A 27,370-nucleotide genomic window follows, 5' to 3' on the forward strand; every position below is an offset into this window, starting at 1 on the left:
GCATTTTTAGAAGACTCGTGTGCGGCCGGGTCGGCAGACCACCAGCCGGCGGGCTTCGCGGCCGCTCCGTGGGGGCGGCGAGCTTGGAACGGGGAGCGCCGGTCCCGCCCAGCTCTCCCCGGCCCAGCGTTGTAAGCTCCGCGGGCTGAGGAGTTCCAAAGCCGGAGACTCCAAAGCCCTCAGCAACTTCCCCGCCCCACAGCCCCACAGCCCCACCCATCAGCACGCGGCCTCCCCCAGTGCCCACAGGAGACACCTTCGTCCCCGCCCCTCCACAGGTCACCTCCCTCCACGCCCCTTTCCCTTGGCCCCGGCAGCCGGCAGGCAGGGAAGTGTCGTAAAGCCAGGCCTAGGAAACTTTACCCGGGGTAACAGCCGAGGCGCTTTACGGCGACGGCGGCTGAGTGTGGACCTTGGCGGTGGTGGAGGCGGCCGCGGCGGCGAAGGAGGCGGCGGCAGCGGCTGAGGAGGAAGAGGAGTGGCGGCAGTGGCGGCGGGGACCTGTGCGGGGTGAGCCGCGCGGAGGGGACAGGGAGGGGCTGCGGGTGACAGGGCCAGCGGATGGTTGCGGGCGGACGGGGACGGTGGCCGGCTGAACAGCTGGGCGGCGCTGAAGAGCGGGGGGGGGGCGCGGAACTGGGGGGGCTGCTCCGTGAGGGACGGTTTCTGCCTTTGTTTCCCCCCCACCTGAACCGTCCCCCCCGCCCGCCCGCCGCCCCCTCTGCTGCGCGCTCGTCCGCCGGGTCTCATGGCCTCCCCTCTCGGTCTGTGTCGCCTCTAGGATGGCGGAGGTACCGCCTGGGCCTAGCAGCCTTCTCCCACCACCAGCACCTCCGGCCTCGGCGGCGGCGGAGCCCCGCTGTCCCTTCCCGGCGGGGGCCGTCCTCGCTTGCTGCAGCGAGGACGAGGAGGACGACGAGGAGCACGAAGGCGGCGGCGGCAGGAGCCCGGCGGGCAGCGAGGCGACGGCGGCGGCCAAGGGGCATCCGTGCCTCCGCTGCCCTCAGCCGCCGCAGGAGCAGCAGCAGCTCAACGGATTGATCAGCCCCGAACTGCGGCACCTCCGGGCGGCCGCCTCCCTCAAGAGCAAGGTTCTGAGCGTGGCCGAGGCGGCCACGACCACGGCCACCCCCGACGGGGGGCCCAGAGCGACTGCAACAAAAGGAGCTGGGGTACACTCGGGCGAGAGTCCCCCTCACTGCCTCCCCAATAATGGAAGAACTGCGCTCCCCAGCCGGGCAGAGGCAGTGGCGGCGAGCGATCCTGCGGCGACCCGCAATGGACTGGCGGAGGGCACCGAGCAGGAGGAGGAGGAGGAGGAAGACGAGCAGGTGCGGCTGCTGTCTTCATCCCTGACCGCCGGCTGCAGTTTAAGAAGCCCCTCAGGCAGGGAGGTTGAGCCTGGGGAGGATCGGACGATACGTTATGTCCGATATGAATCCGAGCTACAAATGCCCGATATCATGAGACTGATCACCAAAGATCTGTCTGAACCCTACTCCATTTATACCTATAGATATTTTATCCACAACTGGCCACAGCTGTGCTTCTTGGTAAGTGGATGGAATGCAAAGAGGGTGAACCCCGCAGAGAGATCCAGGCCGTGCAGGGCAGGGAGTGTGAGGGCTGAGAGTGGCAGTGGATGTATACGCCTGCGTTTCATAGTATGTTATCTGATGGAAAGTGCGTGTACGCACTACTAGTTATTTAATGAAACTTTTGGAGGTAAGACGCCTTGATCTGGCTTAACTTGGTATGTAAATGCAACAAGCCTGTATGATGCGTTTTGGGGGTCTTGGATCCTGTTTCTATTAGCTTATAATCATGTTTAACCGTCTTTAATTACCCTCCCTCATCCTCAAAGCACTTTGCAATCATTTAATTTGAATATGGTTCTGTTCGGATACAGGCTTTATTAATCTCTCCATTACAGCCGTAATCAGGGAAGAGTGTATGCATAAACATGTTTTGGTGAACATGATTGTCAGTAAACTTGCTGTAGCCACAGTGGAGAATTAAATCTTACATTTTCTTATTTTCAAGTAATTATGGAGATTGTTTCCTTTTACTTCAACAGGACAATTAACAGTTGTAGCCAGCGTGTTTTCTGGTACTAGATTGTAGAAGGCACTACTAACACTTCTGGTGACTGAAGGACTCCTGAAACTTGAACAAAATACCTTTTTGTGGAATGTAGGAAACTAAGTGTGAAATTGTTACTAATCTAATTTTTTTCTTTAGGAAACTGGTCATAGATATACCTAAATACTAGTAGTAACACTGGCTTGTGTAAGGTTATAGTTGACAAAATTTTTTTACTTATATGTAAGCAAAAAAGATTTGGCTATGAAACAAGCTAAATAGTTTTGTTTTTTGTTTTTTGATTTATGTAGTATTGGCAGTACCAGTAGTTTCTTCCCAATAATACTGACCAACTTTAATCTGTATGAAACCTTTCACTTAAATATTAACTGAGGGTATATGCTTTATATCTGTGTCCTCACAAGCATTTTGTTTCCATTGAATTTCACTAAGGAAAGGCAACATGCTTTTAAGAAGTATTTTATGATATGTAAAGGGAGAGCACTACTATATTGTTTTAGCATTGACTTAGTTGCACTTAGCAAGACGTTTGGACAGTGCTTTGAAATCCATCTTTTTGATTCTATATGTTGATAATCTGAAAATATTACTTCAATATAGGTTATGGTAGTTCTGTTGTTTTCTGTGTTCAGTTTGCTAAACTTCAATTTAGTATATCTGTTTAAATTGTGGGAACTATCTTATATTTTACAAAACTGCACTTCCAGGATTCTAACCATTGTATCAAAATAGTTCTTAGACATGCCTATGCCAATGAATATGGGAAAGTGATTTTATAGCACTATTATACATGTCATATTAAATGCCAGTGTAATTGCTAAAAATTTATGATTTAATTGTAAGTTTACCCACAAAAGCATACACTTGAGTCAAACCTTAAATTGAAATAGTATATGTATTTCTGTTAATTACAGAAAATAGTTGTATATGTAATATTTAGTCAACTTCGGGTTCTGATATTACCTTGGCCTCTCTCAACTTGTCTGCCACTTTAGACTCTGATAAACTTAGTAAATTTTAGTTTTGATATTTCATAGACTCCTTCCAGTTCACCAGCTGATTTGTACTTTAGCTCTTTAATAGCTGGTTTGTTTAACATTAAATTCTGAATATCTGGAAATTGAGAGATGTACAGGTGGTTGACATCTAAGATTTACTAGTGCAAATATATATCTGGAGGTATTGAACATAAAACAGTAGTTAATCAGAGGCCATTTAGAATTGGGGCCTTTATGTTGGCATTTAAAAAATTTGAATTTCCTGTAAGAACTAATTTAAAACACATATAAGTGTGTATGTTTATTTTAAGTCCTATCATTTTAGAACTGTAAAGGATCTTAAATATAATCTAGCTCAACTTTACTTTTTTTTTTAATGCAAAAAAAATTAAGGACCAAAGTGACTTAAAATGTTTAAATCTTCAGATACTTAGGAGTGCCTGGCTGGCTCAGTCAGTGTAACATGCAACTCTTGATCTAGGTTGTGAGTTCGAGCCCCAAGTTGGGTGTAGAGATTACATAAAAATAAAATCTTATATATATATATTTATATATATATATAAAAGCTTCAGGTATTTAGTGGCAGAGAGGTAAAACTAGAACTTTACCTGACCTCTTATTATGGAAATAAGAACCTGAAAAATTACATACTCTTGACAGTGAAGATCATTGTGTTACGAAGTTATGCTTCACCAGGAGACAGTTGTCCTTGCAAACATGAATAATCTGAAGAGATTGAAAACCTCCAAAATGTTTCTGGTTTCCATATAACCTGTAATGGATTAAATGGAATGTATGAGGTTGAACCTTAGAAAATTGCCAATACTTGACCATATCTGACTAACAAAAATGACAGTTTTTTATGATTCTTTCTAATAATTATAACAGATGTGAAAGTAGAGTACCAGACAAATGGGAGACACTGTGAATTACTCTACTCTTAACTAATTTAGCTCTACCTCTTTTGAGTTCATGGTATTTTCAGCTGTTGGTGCCTTTTTGAACTTCTTAAACTTATTACCAGTGATGTATTATAGTCTGTTTATTCTAAATTTAACTTTCTGGCTTCCTCTGTTTTCCAATGTATAGCATTCTGGAATTTGGGAATTTCTATTTCACACAACTTAAATTTTCCAGCTTTTATAGATTGACAGGCATTTGGCCTTGTAGAGTTAAGTCTTAATCTTGCCAGGAATTTTTCAGTTCCCATCCTTGAAAAAAGAATACATTTGGTAGTATGAGTTCCAAATATATGTGCAAAGCTTTTATTTGGAAAAATTGACAAGTAGTTTAGTGATTCTTATAAGTGTATATCCATCAGCAATTTATCAGAAAAAAAAAGTAACAGCATAGGCCTTCCTCACTACCAACATCTTATTAGTAACAGTATATTGTATATTGGGCTTTTATTTTTTTACTGATTCATACCACTTGATTTTTGCTCCTACAGATTCTTAATTAGGAAGAAGTCAATCTAGTCCAAGTGTGAACTGATATAATACTTCATTTGCCTACTACTTCCTTGGTCAAAGGACGAAGATTTGTTTGAAATTCCTGTCCAATTTGGAAGTCTTGTCCAATTGTATTGTGTCTAGTGGTTCTGATTTTGAAGAAACTTCTTTTGGATGGTTTATTAACTGTGAAGTGTAGCTGTCCTACAGTTTTGTATCAGATTTATATAGGTTTCTGTTTTTCCCTAACTTATGAGATGAGGTCAAAAAGTTTTTTAATGTACCATTAGTTCAAACATGTACACACACACGACCCACATACATATACTTGAGGTGAGTTACTTTCAAATCAGAAAAATGCTGTTCAGCCAGCAAACTTTTATGTATTTTTCAGGTCTTATTTCAGAAAGAAATTTTAGTTTTCAAAAGAATTTTGATAGAACCAGATTTATTGTGAATGAAAATGGAAATAGCAATTTTAGAGGTGTATTAGTTGAAAATAGTTTTGGATTGTGTGATAAAACAGAAATGCATTAGTGTGAATTGTTGAATTTAATATCCCATCAAAAGGATTTTTCTGACCTAGTTCAGGTTTGTGTGAAATGGATTAGAATTACCTTGCCTGCAAGATTTCTCCACAATTAAAAAAGGACTTTTTAATCATTTTACAGAATGAGGGCTTTTTAATTTTTTAACCCAATTCCTGGTTTTTGTTGTTGAAAGTTTCTTCGGAAAATTTAATTTTATTAAGAGATAATTTGAAGTTTTCCTATTTTTTTAATGAGTGCTCTTTATAGCAAACACATATTTCTAGTGAGTTGACATGTTGTTAAATTATTGGAGTATTGCCCTATTGTTATTTACCAGAATACAGTATTATTAGAACTTTTCATGAGTGACAGAACTTTTGAAAAACATTTTTAATGGTAACACTGGAAATCTTAATGAAAATGGGGGATGATTAGCATTTATTCAACATGTAACCTTTAATGCTCTGGAAAGACATACATTTTTATTAAAATAATTCTATAAAGTTATATTAAAGCTTTTGGTATAATATGAAGCTCTGATTTTAAGTTCTAGATATTCTCTGAGCTTTATGATAATGATCATGTCAGGAGTGTCCTAAAAAATGACACCATTGTATATCTAGTCTTCGTAGTCATTCACTAAAAAAACCCCTTGGGTAGGATCCAAGGAATACCTTAAAAGCACTATTTTTTCTGAAAATCATTTACATTTTTTTTTCCTGATCAAAATTTAACTCTACTTTTCATGTATAAATATCATGTCTTATATTTGTCTTTCACTAAAACTTTATTAGAATTACGTTTAAATTTACAGTACTTTGATAAGCAAGTTTCACAATATTTTATCATATCCTAATGAATAGACATTTTCTTAAGTTACTTCATATATTTCCCCCTTTCCAAATCTTAAACATGTAGGTCTTTATTGCAAATAATTATAAGCACCTCTTATAAAGTCTTTGAATGTTTGCTTTGTGGGAATCTTGCTTCCCCCTGCTGCCACTAGGCTTTGATAATAAGCATAAGCAATTCATGCCCTAAACAATGTTGAACGATTTTATTTTATTTTATTTATTTATTTTTTAAGATTTTATTTATTTGACAGAGAGAGAGACAGTGAGAGAGGGAACACAAGCAGGGGGAGTGGGAGAGGGAGAAGCAGGCTTCCCGCGGAGCAGGGAGCCTGATGCGGGGCTCGATCCCAGGACCCTGGGATCATGACCTGAGCCGAAGGCAGTCGCTTAACCGACTGAGCCACCCAGGCGCCCCTGTTGAACGATTTTAAAGCTGGAATATTTGAAGGAGTTCTAGGATTTAGATTTCTGAAACTTCTGTGATTGCTCTCTTACTAGAATTCTTATCTCTTCTTCCTCAAAAATATGACCAATGGTTGGTTGCTGTTTCCCTGGGTAATTGTGCAGTACCTGATGGCAATGTATTCTTCATAACTGTTTGTTTATTTTTAAGGCCATGGTAGGGGAGGAGTGTGTAGGTGCCATCGTTTGCAAGTTGGATATGCACAAAAAGATGTTCCGCAGAGGTTATATAGCCATGTTAGCCGTGGATTCCAAATACAGGAGAAATGGCATTGGTAAGGAAAATATTATGTTATTAAAGAATGCATAAGTTGTTTTCATTTTTGTTTTTTGAAGAAAAAGGTTTAAATGTAAATATGTAGAAATGAGAAAGAAGCAAAGGGAAGAAAATTAAGGTTTTTATTTCAAAATATTTAAAAAAATGTTCTTAAAATGACTTGTTTATTAATGCTTTGAGAAATTATCTTTCTAACAAGTAGCAGGTGATCAGTTTTTACCTCCATTTTTTTTAATCACATTCAAAATGATTTGTGTTATACTACGTACTGCCGTTTTCAGTAGCGTTATTGGGGCACTTGATCACAGCCCTCCAGGAGCTGTCTATACCTGGGTTAAGTGGACCTCAAGGCAAAATTATGGAGAAATTGTTACCATTGTTTAGTACTAGTCCTCAAACATATTCACAAATCAGGGAGAACCAGGAGAAAAGAGAATTGTTTCTTAGTATTCCCAATTTCATCTCTTTCTTGGGTCTTCTTTTCCTGGCATTTTCAGTTAATCTTATAATTGTGATTTATTATAATGGTCGTCAGAATCACTGGGTGGTTTAAAAACAAATGCTTAGGTCCCTCCTTCTGAGAATCTTGTTTGTCCTGTTAGAAGTAGGACTGAAGCTTCCCCAGGTGACTGTGATGTAAGCCTGGTTAAGAGCCACTGTCCTAGTGTCTAGGACCTACTGGCTTTTTGTTCAGGATGGGGGATCAAGCGCTTGTCTGAGCTTGTCCAATTCTGGGATCTAGTGAAGCTCAGTAAGTATTCGTGAAAGATTTAATGCCTGTACCAGTATTTAATTACTAGCAGTTTTTTTGTCACTTGTAGTTTTTTTTTTTTTATATTTTTAAAGCTTTATTTATTTTATTTGAAAGAGAGAATGAGAGAGAGCACATGAGAGGGGGGAGGGTCAGAGGGAGAAGCAGACTCCCCGCTGAGCAGGGCGCCCGATGCGGGACTCGATCCCAGGACTCCAGGATCATGACCTGAGCCGAAGGCAGTCGCTTAACCAACTGAGCCACCCAGGCGCCCTGTAGTTTTTTTTTTTAATATGAGTGTTTTTGTCCAATTTAAGACTGTTTCACACAATCTGAGATGTCATGAGAAATCATTATGAATAGGTTGACTTAATACATTTGGTTTAACCAACCTTTCTTATTAGAGTTAAGAGTTTACTACTAAGGTTTTTAACGGATTGGACTTGTTATGTAAGCCAAGTTTTAGTTTTTGACACATTAAAAAGAGCTGATTAAGGGCTCATGGCAAATGATAAGCAATTGTCTGACTAATTCACAGGGCAGAACCTGGTAGCTTGAGGGCTGCATCTTAGCCCTCAGACGTTTTGTTTGGCCCATGTAATGTGATCTTCCTCATGTGCATGGTTGGAAAATTAAGAGATTCCTTACAGAATTTGGATTTCTTAAAATCAGAGTTGGCAGTTGTTTTCCCTTTTATGTACCAAATGTATCTGACCCTAAACTAGGATACATTTTGCTAGACATTTACAGAGACACCACTGGCATCATTTGGGAATGCTGGACTTCAGTATGCTCAGGCTCACTATAAGGTTTGTAGGAACCAACCCAGTATCTTGGGCCCACGCTGCGTCACAGCAGTTTCAGGTATAATCTTTGGCAAGATTCGCTCAAGAGTCTTGTAGTAACTTCAGCTAGTTCAAGGGTTTCCTGGATTGCTCTGACCGTACCATATCTTGCCTTTTTCTTTTTCCCCTTTTCTCTTACCTTCAAACAGAACAGCACAAACTTCTTGGAGCGAGTAATTACGCCTAAGAAAAAGGGATACATATGGAGGGAGATAGGTCTTTTATTATACTGCTATGTGTAGGTTCTGTTGGCCTCTCAGTTTAAATTTTTTCTCACTTAAGGTAGTCTGTGTATCTGCATTCAAGGTAAACCCAGCATTTGATATTTCTGTGCTTAGTATGAATATGATAATTTAGGTATCTTTAAGAAACTCAGTTTTACTTCATTAATACTCATATCTCTATTCTAGGTACTAACTTGGTTAAGAAAGCTATATATGCCATGGTTGAAGGAGACTGTGATGAGGTAAGTCTTTCTAAATGTTTAAAACCCTTTACTGTAGGGGCGCCTGGGTGGCTCAGATGGTTAAGCATCTGCCTTCGGCTCAGGTCATGATCCCAGGGTCCTGGGATCGAGTCCCGCATCGGGCTCCCTGCTCCGCGGGAGCCTGCTTCTCCCTCTGCCTCTCTCTCTCTCTCTCTCTATCTCTCGCGTCTTTCATGAATAAAAAAAAAAAATCAATAAAAAAAAAACCCTTTACTGTGGTCTGTATTCTACCAGTTTTTTTTTTTTTTAATAAGTATTCCATAAGTTATACTGCAAATTTCATTGCAAACTATTACATAATTGTCACTTGTGGTGAAAATTATATTCCTTTTAAAAACACATGAATTTTGACCTAGAACAAATTTTAAGATGATAATGGGAGCTAAAATTTGTTCTTTGTCAAAATGTAAAGGTGAAATCTTAGACATTTTCAGTAAATGGTATTCAGAGGATTTGTTCAGTTAAAGTCACTTAAGGTAGCTCTTATTATAATCTTACTGCAATTTCCTTACGTATTGGCCTTAGTTTCCTCTCTAAATAACATTTTTTTTTTTAACTGTGGGCCAATTGTCAGCTCATATGAAAGACATTTCGTGTTTGAAAAAAATCTCTCAGCATTAAATAATGAGAAGGCTGAGGAGAAAAAATGACAACCACTTTTTAAATGTAGACCTGTCTGCATATTAATCTAGGAGTGTCTTTTCTCTTTAGCCTGTTTGTACAGCCTAACCAGAGCTATAATTTCTTTGTATCCTACAGCACTGTCCTGTGCACATAGTGAGTGCTCCGTAACTAATGGTGATGGTTGGGAATGTTAAAATTTACTGTCATATGATGTGGAAGGAAATATAAACTAGAGAAGTATAGATGTTTTTAATATAGCAATGGTGACTGAGATGGAACAAAGTTGTATTGTGTTAATAATTTTATGAACCGTACAAGTGACAATTATCTTTATTACTGGAGGGCAACTATGCCTTAGAGAGTTCTCAAAATACTTAAAATTAGATAATTTTTTCCTCAAAAGACTCTAACCTGTTTTGATTACTTTTTTTTTAAGACGAGTTTTTTTTCTGTACAAAATGTATACACAGTCGTTAAACATGATGTGTATGTGTGATTCGAGGGTACAGAGTCCCTTCATTCACCATGCTCACACTCTGCAGCTCTTCATTCTTCTTTCTGCTTATAGCTACTGTTCATCTTCAAATATGTATCCTCCCATTTCTAAGCACACATCTAAGCTGTGTAATACTTTTTCTTTACACAAATGAAGCCATAGTTATTATTCTGCAATAATTACTTTTTTTTGTTTAACAATATCTCATGAACATGTTTTCATGTCAGAATACAGAGATTTACCATAGAGTATTCTCACCCTTCTTGTTCACATTAGTTTGTATTCTGACAGATTACACTAAATAGTGTTTGTTTGAGAAGGCCTGCAGGTATGTTGGGCAGCACAGAGGAAATCATCCTGGCATTTCAGGATATTCAGTGTTACTTCAAATAAGGTAATTCACATGTAGTGAAGGATCTTATATTGTTCACAGCTTTTAATATAATACCACAAAGTAAAAGATGCAGTGACCCTGATCATTTAAATGGCTGGTAACTAAAATTTGCCTAAGTGGATTAGACTGCATATGTTGATGGGTGTAAGTCTCTATGTTTGTAGCCACACTGGTTTAGTTCATCAGGAGGAGAAGTCAAGCTTCATAAAAGTTGCTGAACAGTTTGGAGAAATCTTTGGGTTAATAAGACCATGTTTTGATCCACTGCTACTGAGTAGAATGGTTTCCAGTGAGCAGGGATGTTACGAACAGGGAGTATTATGTTCCTTAATGGTGTTATACCTTTTGTGAGTTATCCTAGTCACTACCTGTGAGACATGGTAGTGTGCTTTACCTTAACTAAACAAATATGTTTATATAGTATTGGTTTTCCTTTAAAAGTTCTGGGGATTGATATGGAGATTTGGGTTATATTGTTTTAGTCTCATAGTTATATCCTAAATTAGTGACACATTTTATGGTAGAAATACTCTTTTCATTGTGGGCCTAAAAATCTAATTCTGATTTACTTTTCTTTCTTTTGAAACAAAGAGTTTTACCTATTCTTAGTCTGAAATGAGGATAGTTCCAAAAACTTCTTTTGTATGATTTTTTTACAGTTTGAATAGTTCTGCCTCTGGATTAGAGAACTCTTCTGTTTAAAAAAAATTGTGTCCCACATTGTTCAGATAAAGGTTTTGCTCTATGAAGGGATAGAACCTTTGTTTATTCTTTATAAGGCTTTTCCTCTCCCTTTCCTTGTGTTTTAAACTGTATAGGCCATGATTCTATCCCCTTTTCCCTTCTAATTTTTGATAGTTAATTTGTCTTTGTTGGTTCCGCTTCCTTTTATTACCATTTCATCCCATTTGGTTTGGTTTCTTACCCCTCGACTCCAGTGTAACTACTTTCTCACTGATGTATTTGCTAGACCTAGTAGCTTCTTGGTTCTCCTCTACTTATTAAACTACTTCTCAGTCTTTAAGATCCAAAACAAATATCAATAACTTTTTAAAAGTTTTCCTTAATCCTTCTGGACAGAATCATTTGTGTGGCTTCTGTGGTTTTCTTGGCTTCTCTTTTTGTAAAATTTACTCCGCTATTCAGAGTCTGTGCCTTAGCTGCTAAGGGAGCAGAGATTCCTTTTCTTGTTTACTGCTGTGTTCTTAGTACTTAGTGTGGCATTTGTGATAGAGTACAATGGTTCTTAAATATTTGTTGACGATTAGTTCAGTGCTTCCAGCATTTTATCTGTACCTCTTTTTTTTTTTAATGGACTTGTGAATTTCAGCTTGTACAATTAATTGTTAACTTGTCTTTCCCTCTGAGCTTTCTGTAAGCTTGCTAGGAATGGCAGTCATTTTACTTGTTTTGTACATAGTAAGATTTAAAAAAAAAAGTATCTACTCATCAGTTGTTAAAAGACCTTTTGGTAAAAACAGTCTTGTATGTAATAATTGTGTTCTGAGGAAAACTGAAATTTTAATTTCTAAGAATATAGTAACCAATTATAAAGCAACCAACATGTGATTTTACTTAAATTAGGCCAACCTTCTTTTTTCTTAAAGTGTTAAGGAATTTTGGCAGATTATCGGAAAGACATTTGAAAAGGGATTTAAATTACATTTTCCACCACTTAGGTTGTACTGCTAATTTTTTTTTATTCTTAAGGAGATTTTTAATTCTATGCATCTATACAGAGTTACATTTGGAAATCTCTATGAAGCCTTACCGTGCACATCTTGTCAATTTTTACTTCCTATTCTGTTGGTAGAATTTGTCATGTTTTTACTGCTCTTGGTTGCTATTGTCATTTTTAAGATAAATTTACATCATATTAAACCAAAATTAGTAATCACAGAGTTGAACTGTAGGTGATGTTTTTGTTCAAATAATAATGAAATACTCCTCTGATCTAATAGTTATTTTCATTTTGCCTTACTGTGACTTTCCTAACGTTTTATGTCAGAATTAGACATGTTAAAACAGCATAACTAAAAGATCTTTTTAAATTTTCTGTATATTTGGAGCTCTCTATAAAAGTTATAGCATGAAAAAAAAGTGGATTTGTTGTTTCATGAATGAGAAATACATTACCCATATTGCTGACCTGGCTTGAATTTGGTTACACCCCCACATGTTCTGGCTGCCAAACATGTAGTGGCTACTAGGACAAGCATCTTGGATTTGTGTATTACATTAGGGGAATAGTAAGAAAAATCCATACAAATAGCATGAATAAGTTTTCTAGAATGTGGGATTGCTGGATCATATATTAGTCCTATTTTTAAGTTTTTGAGGAACCTCTGTAACTACTTCCATGATGGCTGTACCAATTTACATTCCTACCAACAGTGGCCTAATTTATTATAACCAGTGATAAATTTGTTACATATTAACAGAATGCATATAATATCTTGATATATACAAATGCATCTCATGTATTTTTATGATTTTTTGATACTGTACAAAGATGAATTTTATGATAATGTACAAAGCCTTATGTGTTTAACAGTTATATGTTGAACATTTTTAGTTTCACTGGAAACATATTTTGGCTATGAGACAGAGGCTGCTGGGTAGAGAAGAGTAAAATGGAGATATTTAAGCTGTAAGGACTTTTGGTTGAGTAGTTTGTCCTAATTAAAGAACTGGTTATGAGAAGCCTGGGTTCTAGATCCATCTTCTTTCACTTAGAATTGTGTGATTGTAGGCAAGTCATTTAACTTTTTATAGTCTGTCTCTTTGTCTATGCAGTGTGGTTGTAATTCTGATCTTAAAGGAATGTTATGAAGAGCAGTAGTAGTGTTCAGTAGTATTGATGGAAGGTCTGTGAAGTGCCAGTTGATAGGCTAGTGCTTAGGAACTTTCTAGCAGTGAACAGTTGCCCTCTCTCCAACAGTTCCAGCCTATAATATTAAAAAAATCTTTCTAAACTGTAATTGTTTGGCTTATCCTGACAATGGTTTGTTGCTAAGAGAGTCTGTGGAACTTCACAGTAATCCTTTTTCTGTTAAGTAGAATTCTACTTTGCCAAATTTCTTTGGGACCAAAGTAGCCTCATAATGCTTTGGCTTCCTATGTAATAACTCCCATGATGTGGACTAAAAGAATAGTTTTATATTGAGTTTTCACTATAAACCCAGATTCTCTTTTAATTATAAGAATTTGAATGATTAAGTATTAAAAAGTAGTTACTTTTTTTCTGACATTTTCTATTTTGTCAAATGATCTCTTTGTTTAGAGAATGTGAGTGTACTGAGAGAATATTTTCATTTTAACTAAGGTTAGCCCTTTGTGTAATTCCATTTCTGTATAATTGGGCTGTATTTTACTAATCTGTTAGGATGCCAACAAACGTGAATACAACTCTTTACCACACTTTGTGTATTTTTGTAGCCATAATTAGCTTCAGATGTGTCTTGAATATTTCCAATTGCCAAATATTAACAAACAGACTTAGAATCCTTTCATTGTGTCTTAAGTAGGTTAGATCTCCCATTTGCTGCTTTATTTTAATCTGGGAAACAATCAGGGGAGGCACAGAAGAGTGGATACTATTAAGCTGTAGTTCAGATTTGGAGTCTGGTCTGTTTTAGCAGTACTGGTGGCCTTGAGTTTCATTCTTTTGTAAATTGGAGAAAATCATATCTATTTCATAGGGTTATTGTGAAAATAACATAATGACAAATGCATGTAAAATGACATAATGCATGTAAAATGCTTTACAATTTTATTAAGCCTTCAATAAATATTAGTTTTAAAAAAAACTCCTTTTTCTGTGAAATCAAGTTCCAAGTTTTGAGTTGTTGTACCTTTATTACTTCCTGTGTTAATTGTTTTGACACATTTTAGCTCTAATTAGGTGGTGGCCTAAAACAGAATTCTAGGAGTTATGCAAGAGAATTGTTCAAAATTGAAAACCTGTATTGATCAGACTGTAGTGTCCCATACTGGAAGATGACATACATTACTAAAAAGTTCCATTTTTTTAAGAGCAGAGAAAAATTGTTGACTTTTATTCTTAAACCAGTTTATTTGTTGTACATTTATTTAAATGTCCCTTCTTAGTAATATTTTCTCTTGCTCCTGAATTACTCATTACTTGTGTACAACATTTATTTAACTGTCCCTTCTTAGTAATATTTTCTCTTGCTCCTGAATTATTCATTACTTGTGTTTAGATCTTTAAAAAGTTCAAATTTAGCATGTGATTTGCTTTAATGAGTTAATTTTGTAGGCAGTTGCTTTAAGATGATGCTTTTTCTTTCAGTACTTTGGTCATTTAAAAGTTTGGTAATACTTTTGTTTGTTTAATGTTTATGTAATTATGTAATATAATGAAAGGTGCTTAGGATGTATATAATTTACAAATATTTAAGAGCCTTCTATGTGTTAGGCAGTGTGTTAGGTACCTAGGAAATGGCTTTGAAGGAGGTACACATGATCCCTGCCCTTGTTGGGCTCATCAGCTAGGAGAGATGACATAGTCATTAAATGTTGAATGAGAATGGAGTTGAATAAGGAGAAGTGCAGAGTGCTTTTGGGATAATATAAAAGAAAGGGACACTTCACCCAGTCTGGAAGGGACAAGCTAAGGCCAAAAGCAAGGAGGGCAGGAAGAGCATCCTTCCAGACGGGAGAAATCAACTTATGTGAAAGGTCTAAGGTGGGAAAGATTATGGTGGGTTCCAGAAACTGAAAGTTCAGTGTTGATCTTGGAGAGCTGGGGGAGGGGGAGGGGAATGCCTAAACTGAAGTTGGCAAGGTAGGTAGAGGCCATATTTTGATGGGCCTTTTAGGTTTCTTTAGATTATTTTTAGATTGTGGACTTTATCTTGAGGACAAAAGGGAGTCAGTAAGTGGTTTTAAGCAGGGAGTTAACAAGAGCATCATTCTACTTAAAGAGAATGGGAGACCCTTTGAGTTAGGAGGATCTTGTAATTACAGTGAAAGTTGATGGCAGCTTGGACTAGAATAGTATCATTAGGGATAGAAAGAAAAGGGTCGATTTGAGAAATTTAAGAGAGAATTGAAATACTCGGTGCTTGGATGTTTGTAGGGGGGCGTGAGAGGAAAGAAGTTCAACAATGACTCTTGGTTTCAGGTTTAAGGGTTGGTAGGATGGAGATCTTGTTACTAAGATGTGGAATTGTGGAGGAGAAGTTGATCATGAGTTCAGTTTTGGATAGGTTGAGTTGAGGTATATTCTTTTTCCTATTATTTACGTCCGTTTGAATTCTTGTCAGGTATTTTGATAGCTTGAGATAGAACAGAGAGACTCATAGGCTTTACTTGGGACTTTAATTATACTCTGCTTTTTTTGTCCCACTTCAAACACCTGAGGGTTATGACATCCCAGCAGTAACTGTGACTCACTGTGTTGGTAATTCTCAATGAGGTAGGTTGAGAATCAATAGAAAGGCAAATAGAGCTGTGTATCTAAAAGGTGGGAGGTTGGGATAGAGGCTGTTTTGGTAGGGGAAGGTAGAAACAAATTAAAAAAAGGAAATCACACAATATCAAAAAGTATCACTTATTGTCAGGGCCATTGGTTCAGTAATATTAAAAAAGACTCAGAAGTCAATACTTTATGTGTATGTGTTCTTCTGTTAAGTGTTGATATCCATAATATGTAGTCATTTTGTTCTCAGACTGTAGTCTCCCAACTAGCAGCATCAGCATCAACTAGCAATTTTTTAAAAATACAGATTCTTGGGCTCCATCCCAAATCTACTCAGAAACCCTGGAGGAGGGGTCTCAGCAATCTATTTTAACAAACCCTCCAGTTAACTAACGTTTGGGTACTTTTGGTCTAAAATCAGTAAAGGGTCAGATGAGTAAATATTTTAGACTTTGCAGACTATAGATCTCTGGTGCAGCTGTTCAACTCTGCTCCTTGTGTTGAGAAAGCAGTCCTAGACAGCATGTAAACAAATGGGCATGGTTGTGTTCCAGTAAAACTTTATTTACAGAAGCAGGCAATAGGCACATTTGGCCCAAGAGCTATAATTTGCAGATTCTGGTGTAGACTCTAGACAATATGGTAATTGTTGCCAGGATAAATGATGACAAATTAATGAAAATACAGGAGTTCAGAGGTCAATTTGAATAGTTTCAAGTACTGGTCAATTTTCTTCAAAGTTTTTATTGTTGATTTTTTTCTTTTCTTTGTCTTTTTGTCACACTGTTTTTCTCCACAGGGAAGTAATTTATCTTTGTTTTAGTATAAAACATATATTCTCATTGCTAAAACTTTCCAAGATCACAAAAAACCAATAGAACAGGAAATGTTCACATTCCTACCTCTCCTTGCCCCAAGAGAAAATTACTATCACAATTTCAGTGACCATTTTTCTAGGTTCTTTCTGTACATCATTAACATTTATTGTTTCACCATCAATTTTAAAACAGATGCGGTATGTTTTTCTTAAATATTTGAAATGCTTATATGGGATTTGTCAAATTATGAAATTATAAAAATTTCAAATATATGAAATTGTAACTTAGTTTTCTCCTCTTTTCGAAGGTTGTTTTGGAAACAGAAATAACGAATAAGTCTGCTTTGAAACTTTATGAAAATCTTGGTTTTGTTCGAGATAAGAGGCTGTTCAGATACTATTTAAATGGAGTTGATGCACTGCGACTTAAATTGTGGCTGCGTTGAGAAACTGACATCAAGGAACAACTTTCCAACCACGCAGAATCGACCTTTGCATGCAATGCAATTTGTACAAAATTGCTTTGCAGGTGGATTTAGTAATTTCCATGCAGCTCTTATCTGTCAGTGTCTCATTGAGTGTCGCACAATATTTGTTGCACTTTGGCATGGCGCATTTGTTCCGAATTAAAAGAGATTGTTTTAAACTTAAAGAGTTCTTTTGGTACCAGCAAGATGTGCCAGTTGATAGCCAAGATTTGTTTGTTCATTTGCAAAGTCTGCTGACAATGTCATTTACACAGTGATCATTTTGTCACAGAACCAGTAAGTGGAACATGATTTTTGTTCCTTAAAAAAGCCAATGTAGATTGTAAAAATCTCCAGGTTATACTAACATTTCACATGAAACCTGCCATAGTTTTCTGAAGAGGGTGGGGGAAAAACTTCAATTTTAGGTTTTATTTTTTCAATATTAAATTTTCCATTCTTGAATATTGGTACCTCAGTGATTAGTGAATGAAAAAAATGTTATGTAGGGTTGGGTGTGTCTTACAATGAGTAAAGATAACAATTAAATTGCGTCTGCCAGTGCCTGTGTAGATAAATATATTTGTCTTCATCTCTAGTTTTTGAATGCATGCTATCTTTTCCTTTTCTTTAAGGTCTTTGCAAGCAAACTTTTGTTTTTATTTAAATTCTAAATTTGATAATAAATTATTTCAGATTTTTATAATTTGGATACTTTTTTCCAGGTGAGTGACAGAGTGGTTTACTGTAAAGTCCCTTTTTTCCTTACAGTAAGAAGTTGAATCTACTTGGAAAATCTTTGAGAAATGACTCAAAAAGGGATGAGAAAAGTTGATGGAGCCGGGAATTGCTGGGTTTTTGGATGCACTTTTTTTTTGAGAGTGAGGGAATTTTTGGAAAAGAATAGAAAATTAATGTAAATTGGTATGATTTTATTTAATCAAAATTATCGCTAAGCTGTGAAGAACAGCTTTTACAAAGCAGCTGGAACTTTTCCCACTTGATTTGGATTTCACATTGCTTCTCTTTCTTAAAATGCTTCACTTTTGGTTCTTGGTCTTGGAAGTAAATTTCAAGGTGCATTGTATCCATTTTAAACTGATTTTATTTTATTTTCACTTATTTGAGCAAATTCTTGGGGAAGCTTTGCTTAGTCCTCAAAAAAAACAAAAGGGAAAATTGTAAAAAATTTTTGGAATGAGTTCTATGGGTTTTCTTAATAGTTATTACCATGTTCAGTTACATTGTATTTTGGCCAATCTGTGCAGTGTAACAAATTTTAAAGTTAATTGCTTTCAATTGAGTCAGGAAACCTGTGATGGATAATTTAACTGGAAAACCTAGGTACCCATAAAAAAAAAAATTGATGCTCTGTGAAAAATGTTTTGTAGGATTCTCTGTTGTTTTTTCTTTAATTTGGATATGCTTTACTTCTGCTCTAGGATTTGGTTTGAATTTTATTTTATGGCTATAATTACTGTATTTTTAAAAACCCTACCTCCATTAACAGTTGGTAAAAGCCCCCTTTCAGGAAAGTTTGTTGCCTTTTTTTTTTTTTTTTTAAAGGAAAGCTGCTCCTTGCTCAGTGTAGTGTCTTGAAAGTGAACATGGTATTAAGTACTTTTAAAATAATGATACACAGATTTGGTGAAAATAAAATCTTCCTGCTGGTGGGATCATTTATAGTTCCTTATTTTTAAAGACAACTTTTTTTTTCCATTTTATGTTGCTCTTGAAAGTTTAATCGGCAGAATACTGATTACATTAAAAATGTGATGATCACACAATACTCAGCTTTCCAGCTGACGATTTTGAGTATGTCTATGCTCAAATGTCATTTGGGCTCTAGCATTTAGAGGAATGCCAATCCTAGTGATGCTTCTGTTATTTTTAATATGGAGGGAACTGAGCTAAAACAGTTATCAAATTTTATCTCACCACTTTATATTTGACTTGCTGAGAGTAATGATAGTTGATGAACATACAGTTGCTTGACTCACTAATAGGGACAGTTCCAAAGTAGATACATGCTGGATTTTCATTTCAACCATTATGTTTTTGGCACGTTGTCAATGAAACCATTTCTACTGACCTTTTGCCCCAGAATTGACCAGGTTTTGCTGAACTGACTGGGTGTTTTTGTAAACATGACCTTAACATGTGGCTAAAAATCAGATGGTTGCTGTATTGTTCAATTGATGTATGTTGAATATAAATGTCTCCCTTATGTCTTTCATTGGTTATGCAAAAATTGTTTACTTAAGTAGACTGAAATTTTACTTTCTAGCTTGATAACCCAGCATCAAAACTAAGTCTCCATTCCAGTTGAAGTAGCATCATACATTAATTTACTTTTTGATAGTGGGCTTTCATTTTTCTTAATATGATCTTAAAACAGTCCCATTTAAAATTGATAGAGTGAGTTCACTTGGCTAAAACTGAGCAAAATTGGTGCAACTTTCTTTTAACGGGGTGCTGCCTCTTTAAGACTGACTGTACTATCCACTGACACTGGTTTGGCAGTTGGTACTGCTGAACATTTTTATACATGCTACCATGAAGCTATATATGTTAGTATTGAAGAAGCTAACGGGTATACTATCTTTTTTGATATGTGGGCTGATTGTAATTTCCCTTACTTTAGGATGAAACTACTCTAGAGGAGTCCACAGATCAGAAACCAGACAGTAGTTTTTGAAGTTGAAGCCAACAAAATAAAAAAAAAAAAATTACTATTAAAAAATTGGTTTTGAGATTTTCTGCCTCTTCCCCAAATTACCCTCCCTACTTGCTTGACAAATCTATGTAAAGGAGTTTGTTTGTCACATGTTTTAATTTTACCTTGCCCTGTGTTACGGTATTGGCTGACATGTATAAGACTGGATGTGTATATTTATTATGGTGTCTAAAAATCATGAAGTTTATCACTTTCCAGGAGCATAGACAAAAGCAAATTGGTAGTGCATCAGAGTTACTTTTCAGTGCACCATGACATCACTAAAATGAGTGCTATAATGTTACAGGGCTTTCAGGTTTGTAAAAACATAACCATAAATTATATTGACGTCAGATATGAGTTGAGTATCTATAAAATATCACGTGTATCTCAAAATATTGGACTGCTGTTTGATGACTGGATATTGCTGCATAATTTTCTTCTATTGTCCCATATCCTTTTGGAGAGAGAGATTTAATGGGATTTGAAATGTGCAAGATGTCTAAATAAGATGCAGTCAAATAAAGTTGGTTAAGTTGTGTTTGCATTTTTCTTTTAGATACAGCTGTGTGCATTTTATGATTGAGTTGTTCTGCTTTTACCTAAGAAAAAAAGCCAAGCAATCCATTCAGTTCACCACTTCCTGCCTCCCATCCAAGAATTATTTGGAAGAAGTGATATATAATTGTTATCTACTTTGTGTTCTGACAAAGTAAATTTAAAAATAACAGCATGAATTTGATTTTCCTAAAAGTATTCAAAGTTAGTCAACTCAGATATCAGATATCAATACAAATGAGAGCATTTTTGCATGTATAAAACCAAAACTTGGTTTTTTTGTCCTTGTCCCATAGCAATTTATTCCTAAGACCGTTTTTATTTTAATTTACTACCTTTTTTGTTTGTACTTAAGTAATGTTTCTCCCCCCCTTGTTAAGACACCAAAGTAGAATAGAGGAATATCTGGGCTATTTGCCTCATTCTTGTAAGAAGCTTTAGTAGTTATGTATGCTTTTATATTTAAAGATTTATGGATGTTAGTGGAAGAAAGATGTTTTAAATGTGAGTACTAAATTACTTTTATCATCCATGCAGTATTCACTTTGTTCTTTTATAGTTAGTAAAAATGGCTGAGTTCATGTTTTACTTGAATCTTAAATGGAACTCCTGAATACCTCAAAAATTGTCTAAAGATCAGAAAGTTGTTAGCATCCTTGGACACCTATGAACAGAGATCAGTATTAATCTGTAGCCCAGCGATGTAGTGAGTGATAACTTTTAAACAACTTTTAAAAGAGTGAAAAATCTTATGAGCATATAGCACACTGCACTTTTTTTCAGATCAGTGCTGTCCAATGGCACTTTTTACAATAATAAAAATGTTCTTTGTGCTCTCCAGTATGGTAGCCACTAGTCACATACAGCTAGTGAGCCCTTGAAGAACAGCTAGTATGATTGAAGAACTGAATTTTTAATTTTAATTAATTGAAATTTAAGTAGTCACAGGTGGTTAGTGGCTACTGTATTGGACAGCATAGCTTTAGATAATATTTAAGCAGTAGTAACTAAGGAAAGTATTTTTTCAATAGGATTTTTAAAGACTACCAAGTTACTGAAATATGAAATGGAAGCATCAGGTTTAAAAATCTCTGAGCAAGGGAACAGCCGCACTGTTTATGTTGATTGTCTGTCGCATCCATACAGTATTTGACACCACCTCTCTCCTGCCCCCGTTGTGATGTAGCCCTTTTGAGAAAAGTGGCCCTTAAAGTTTTTATTTGGAAATTTTCTGGGTTGCAGAGATGCACAGATTCAAGTGCCAATAATTAGTTTCTGATGAGACTGTCATGTCTTTTTAGTGTTAAAATATTTTACATAGTTAAACCTAATAATTTCTCATTGTAGATGAATTTGAAGTCATTTCACCTCTAAATGAGATTGGTCATTTCTCATTTTACCAGTGTTCAAACTGGAACATAGAAATATATCGTACTTGTACTTTAATTCTGGAAGATAATTCATGCTGAAGCAAAGGCAATTGTTTTTGTTTTTGAGAGAACAAGATTTTGCTGTGTTCTCTGGCCATGTCGTGTGTCACCCTTGATTCTAGCTGGTCATGTAGTTGGTGTAACTCATCAAAAGGACAGGAGTGGGGTTGAAAAACACCTGGCCAAGGGGAGTGCCAGGCTTGGTACGGTTTGTTCCCACTACTGGGGAAAGGGCTCAAAGCATATGTTTGATAGCAATCAGTGTCTGATCGTCATATGAAAAGACCTAGGGATAACAAAGACCACCAAAGTGCCAAAATCTAATCCTAAAAAAAATGTGAACAATGCAGGGGTTATAATGTAAGGTTTTTATAATGCTAAGAAATAAGCTCATTTTTAGTTACGGAGTTTCATTACTACCTCTTTGCTGTATAAATATATCTCAGTTTTCTAATACCTCAATTTTCCTGAGAATCTGTATGTACGTTTTTGTAAATAAAAGAATTTACCATATGCTAGGGGAAGGACCTGGCTTTTAAAGAAATTGTATAAAGACCGTTGTTACTGGATTTGTTAAAACAGTGAATCGATTTGAAACTTCTTTAAAACATTTTATAGCCTTTTCTGGTCCCCTTGACTGAGGTGTTTTGTTTTGTTTTCTTTCTTTTCTTAGTAAACATAATCTTATTTAGTGATATCTGTGTTCAGGAAGCATGTACACTCATTTGTTAATTTACAACTGCAAAGATTTGTATGTCTCCTATGTTTTCCTTTCATGCCAAAGAAACACTTTTTTAAAAGCCAGCAGGTTGCACGAACTTTTTTTTGCCCCTTATACAGGCATTCTTAAGTTTTATTTCCTGGGATTCAGATACTTTCCAGAAAAAATATCTTCAATTTTTTAGTTAAAGCTAGTGGTAATAATTTGTGAAAAGACATGTTTTTAGGAATGCATTAGTTCCATTAAGGAAGTAATGAGAGTTTTAAGGAACTGTGCTGCATTCAGTCCACAATTGCATGAACCTTTTTAAAGCCAGTATAAGATATAATTGCTAAATTGTGTGTGTGTATGTGAACTACTCAGGATTCAATGGCATAACATGTAGGGGATTGATCACTATTATCTGTAGGGCCAGATTTCCCATGATTGCACACGGCTGTTGACCTTATTTTTAAGGGGGCTAAACCTGCTGCCTTTAAACTTTGCTATCTCCCTTCCTCCAACTGTGGCTGTAAACAGTGACTCTGCATAGTCAGCTAGCATTATACTTGATTCTACTGTGAATGCAAATAAAATTTGTTAAGTCCATCAAGTATTAACTAGGTAAATGTAAACTGATTTCAACCTTGTCTTTGGCCAAGTCTACTTGATAGCTTATGATAATTTGGAAGTGAATTACATCAGTATGAATGTGAACATTGTGTTTGAGTTATTGTGGGAATAATTATTCATATTTGGAACTGATAACATTTATTTAAAAGTGTTTATTTCCATCCTTATGGGGCACGTTTCTTAACCTCTCTGAGCCTTTAGTGATTACTACCCGAAAGGCATATTCTGAAGAAAAAATGAGATAATTTGTATAATTTACCTTAACAATTCTTAGTAGCTTACTGCACAGTAAAAAATAAATGATAATTTATTATTGGCATTTAATATTGGTATATCTATTAATATACATGCCATATGAGTATATAGTAATTTTGTATTTTGGCATTGGGTTTTGTAGAGCTATTTAAACAGTGAAAGTCATCTAAATATTATATATTAGATCTTATGAGAGTAGCCCAAACTAGCAAGTGAAGAAAAAAAACTTTGTCTTTTTATTGTAGAGAATATTAAAATAGGTAGAAGACTAGAATGATCTCTTTGTGTACTTAACTAGGTCCAACACCCATGGCCAATCTGGCCCTGTCCATTCCCCACCATCCCTTCTCACATTTTTTCCGAAACAAATCCCAGAGATTGTATCTTACCTACAAATATTTCAGTACTTATCTCAAATGGTAAGGTCTCATTTTAAATAAAACCACAATACCATTACACACAATAATCTTTAATCATCATATAACCAGTATTAGTGCTCCAATTTCTAGGAAATCGTTTTTAATAGTATTGAGATGCGTAAAAAGTGGAGGGTAAATATAATGAATACAGAGGAGGCCACTTTTGCAAAGAGGATGAAAGATTTCTGTTATAAGGACAATAGACCCCGAAGTAGGTAAATTTGGAGGTACAGACAAATGATTAAGGGGGGGAAAGTCGGAAAGCAGAGTAAGGTTGAAAGCAGGGGCTGTGTCTTGCATCCCCATTACCTGTGGGCATAGTAAGACACAGATGTTTATTGGGGGGAAAATGGAATTGATAAATCTGGTGAAATTGCTAACAGTGACAAAGGAATGACTCTTAGGAGAAGGGGTTAGGCTTTTGAAATAAAATCAACAAACCATGGCAGAAAAGACACTCGGGTGAGCAGGAAAGAAAATGGGTGGTAAAATGGGCAGAAAATTTTAATGGAGATGGCTCAGCAAGTGAATGCAGGGTTTTTGTTGTTTTTTCTTTTGGAAGAAGATGAAGTGGGGAAAGGTAAGGATCACCTTATAATCAAACACCCCGATACTGTGGTCAAAAGAGATCAGTAGAGGAATAATTCAGGATAAATTCATCACAGCCATTATTAGAATTTATAAGAAAGTCAAACTACATGGCCAGAAATGCATCAGATCAGAAGACTTATTTTGTACCGTAGCTTACACTAAATGTGTATAGAGTATGAATTACCTACACGATTGTGGCTCTCATCTCAAACCAGTGAGTTCAATTTTCTTTTTGTTTAAAAGAGCACCTGACTGGAGAAACAGAACACCTGGACGTGTTTGCACAACTTACTGAGGAGAGGATCAGTGTGGTCTGGCCTGATACGGAATACTTGGAGCTGCTGGGGTGTGACCCCCTCAGCTTGAGGTGGAGAGACCTATGATTAATGTTCTTTCTCCAGTGCTGTGAGGGCGGTAGAGTAATAGCTGTAGTAAGTCGGATATCGGCAAGGCTGCCTTACAGTTTTCAAAGCAGTTTCACCGACTTTCACTCAATCTTCCAAAAGGTCTTTTGAGATGGAAAGATAAAACCAATACTCAAAGTGCTTAAATGACACCTCTGTCTGAGGTCACACAGCAGTGATGAGACCCGAACCCAGGCCTCCTGAGTCTCCTCTATCTTGTTTTCTTCCTACCACACATGGATGATGAAACCCAAAGACAACAGAGTCCAGTATGTTTAATTCTGGTGGATAAAATTAAAACTTTAATGAATTCTACTAAATTATTTAAATTCAGCCGTTGGATTCAGCATAAGCTTTCAATGCTCTCTTAAACTGTTTAATAGGTCCAATTTGTAAAATTCATGGAAGGATTTAGGATCAAGTGATTCTTAATATCTAATTGGTTTCTAATAATTAGGTCTATAGTATCTTTCAAGAGGACTGATACTGGTTTCTTTCTTTTTTTTTTTAAGATTTTATTTATTTATTTGACAGAGACACAGCGAGAGAGGGAACACAAGCGGGGGAGCGGGAGAGGGAGAAGCAGGCTTCCTACAGAGCAGGGAGCCCGATGCGGGGCTCGATCCCAGGACCTTGGGACCAGGACCTGAGCTGAAGGCAGTTGCTTAATGACTGAGCCACCCAGGCGCCCCGGTTTCTTTTTTAAAACAAAGTTTCCTTATGCATTGTCCCATTCTGTGAAGGTTGAAATGAATACTTATATTTAATTTTAAATTTTCCAAATGTTGTGCTTTAGCCTGTAACTCTCTTGCCATATTTCCAGTAAACTTTTACTTGTCAAATTTCAAATAAGCCCATGGAAATACTTTTTTTTTTTTAAGAGAAAGAATGAAGTTCATAGGAAAACTACCTTGATTATTAATCAAGTTTGAAGTCCAATTAAAGTATGTAAAAATAGTTAAAAACACCTTGCAAAATCAGTCATACTAATATTCTCTTTATAGTGCTAAGCCTATGTTAGAGCAAACATTAAGACATTATTTTTGTGTATATATGTATGTGTGTGTATGTATGTATCCATGTGTATATGTATATACGTGTGAATATATTTTTTAAAGAGACCCTTTTCCTGGTGGTAAAAACTTGCTTGAATTAGAGTAGCAACTGGTGGTTATAAAATGTGAAGTGACTGGGTTTGCCTATAAAGCTGCCTTCAAACACAGTAGGATGCTTATAGGCAAAACCGGTGCCACTTGGTAACACTGGTCAGGTCAGGAATGTTGAGCATAGGATGAAAGAACTTTGTCATCTCCCTACTCATAAAAACGGGGTTATCAATATTTGCCTTTCAGGTGGGTGATGTCGGTTCCACTGGAATGGGACTCCACGACAGCAGGGAATTTGTTCATGGCTGTATGTTTTCACTGCCTAGAACAGTGCCTGGAACATATTAGGCATAAAATAAATGTTTATTACATAAATGTATTAATTGATGCAGATTGCTTTTTAAGGTGCACAACAGAAAGTTTTCAGACTTAAAATCAGAGGCATCAAAGGTGTTAACTGGCTAACCAGTCGATCTTTATGTATTTCCCTCCCTCCCTTTCTCTCCCCTTCCTACATTCTTCATGGGAAGTATACATCCTCTGCTGACGTTCTTTACCTTTACAGCATAAGGTCATGAGATATGATGTTCTGCCAGGAGGCAATAGCTCTATTCCGTTATCAAGTAAACAATTCCCAAGCCCCTGCGCTGGGCCAGGCATCGTGCTGGGCACTAAGAAGACAGAGCCAGTCAAATGGCTCTTGAAAGGTTCACAGGCCAGCCTGCTCTGTGTGATATGCAGAGGTGATCACCAGATTATTATGATTGCAGAGATGTTGACAAGGCAAAAACTCTGGAGACTCAGTAAGATCCCAGATATTTTTCTTTCTGAATTATTTTCCTGTGCTTTTTAAAAGAGAAAGGCCTACTGTATTGTGAAGATAAAGATTTTTTTTTTAACATGCCAGACATTCAAATCCTCAGACACAGAAATCCAAATACAATTAACCCTGAATCGTAAATTAGACCTAGGAATTTGAACAAGGAGGTTTTATGGAAATTGAGATATCTGATTCATATATTTTATCCCAAATGAAATAACTTTTCATAAACCTAATGCAGTTGGACATGTATTTTGTTTTAAAGTTATCCATACCTAACTTTAGTTATGAGGAATAACTTAAGTGATTTTAAAACTAACAGTGCTTTTAAAACTTACAGTGTACATGTTCAAGTTTGTCTAACCTGTAACTTAAATTTTCCCATTCTTCGGCCACCTGATATTGCTACTTGTCTCCCCCACCCCAAGAACCTTGTCAGATCAGCTATCCACTCCACTTGCTGGCAAGGCCAAGAACAGGCACATACCTTTTCCGGCAAAGCAGCCTACTGACAGCAAGGAGAATCAAGGCCAAAAAACAGGGTCATTTTTATATACAGAAAAATAGATGGAAGTAAAAGGGATCCAGCCAGCTAGGGCCAACAGTCTGGTTATTTACATAGGCAGAAGAAGGGGAGAGAGTATTAGCAGAGATTTTTGTGGACTGAAGTAGAGGGTTCTGAGTCTTAATACAGAATGATTTTACTTTTTACAAAAAGACATTTAAAAATATTGTAAGG

At 36.7% G+C, this 27,370-nt stretch overlaps 1 protein-coding gene across 1 annotated transcript; it reads left to right on the plus strand.

Annotated features, from left to right (window-relative positions):
• Positions 1–360: 360 nt before the first annotated feature.
• On the plus strand, positions 361–20,262 carry NAA30 (N-alpha-acetyltransferase 30, NatC catalytic subunit). The gene is made up of 5 exons (XM_025869967.2): positions 361–510; positions 782–1,553; positions 6,550–6,673; positions 8,682–8,737; positions 16,841–20,262. Exons 2-5 carry the CDS (start codon positions 783–785, stop codon positions 16,976–16,978), a joined length of 1,089 nt encoding a protein of 362 aa, XP_025725752.1. The 5' UTR covers positions 361–510; position 782; the 3' UTR covers positions 16,979–20,262.
• Positions 20,263–27,370: the final 7,108 nt, after the last annotated feature.

Source organism: Callorhinus ursinus, unplaced genomic scaffold, assembly GCF_003265705.2.
Source record: "Callorhinus ursinus isolate GAN/ISIS: 27379988/994484 unplaced genomic scaffold, GSC_fseal_2.0 scaffold8, whole genome shotgun sequence".
NCBI classification, from domain to species: Eukaryota; Metazoa; Chordata; class Mammalia; order Carnivora; family Otariidae; genus Callorhinus; species Callorhinus ursinus.

What these genes read in the sequence shown, in the direction of transcription:
- NAA30 (XM_025869967.2), top strand. Translation starts at nt 783, where the DNA reads ATGGCGGAGGTACCGCCTGGGCCTAGCAGCCTTCTCCCACCACCAGCA. An exon ending in ATACAGGAGAAATGGCATTG is followed by an intron (nt 6,674 to 8,681) that starts GTAAGGAAAATA and finishes TCTCTATTCTAG; the next exon opens with GTACTAACTTGGTTAAGAAA. An exon ending in TTGAAGGAGACTGTGATGAG is followed by an intron (nt 8,738 to 16,840) that starts GTAAGTCTTTCT and finishes CTCTTTTCGAAG; the next exon opens with GTTGTTTTGGAAACAGAAAT.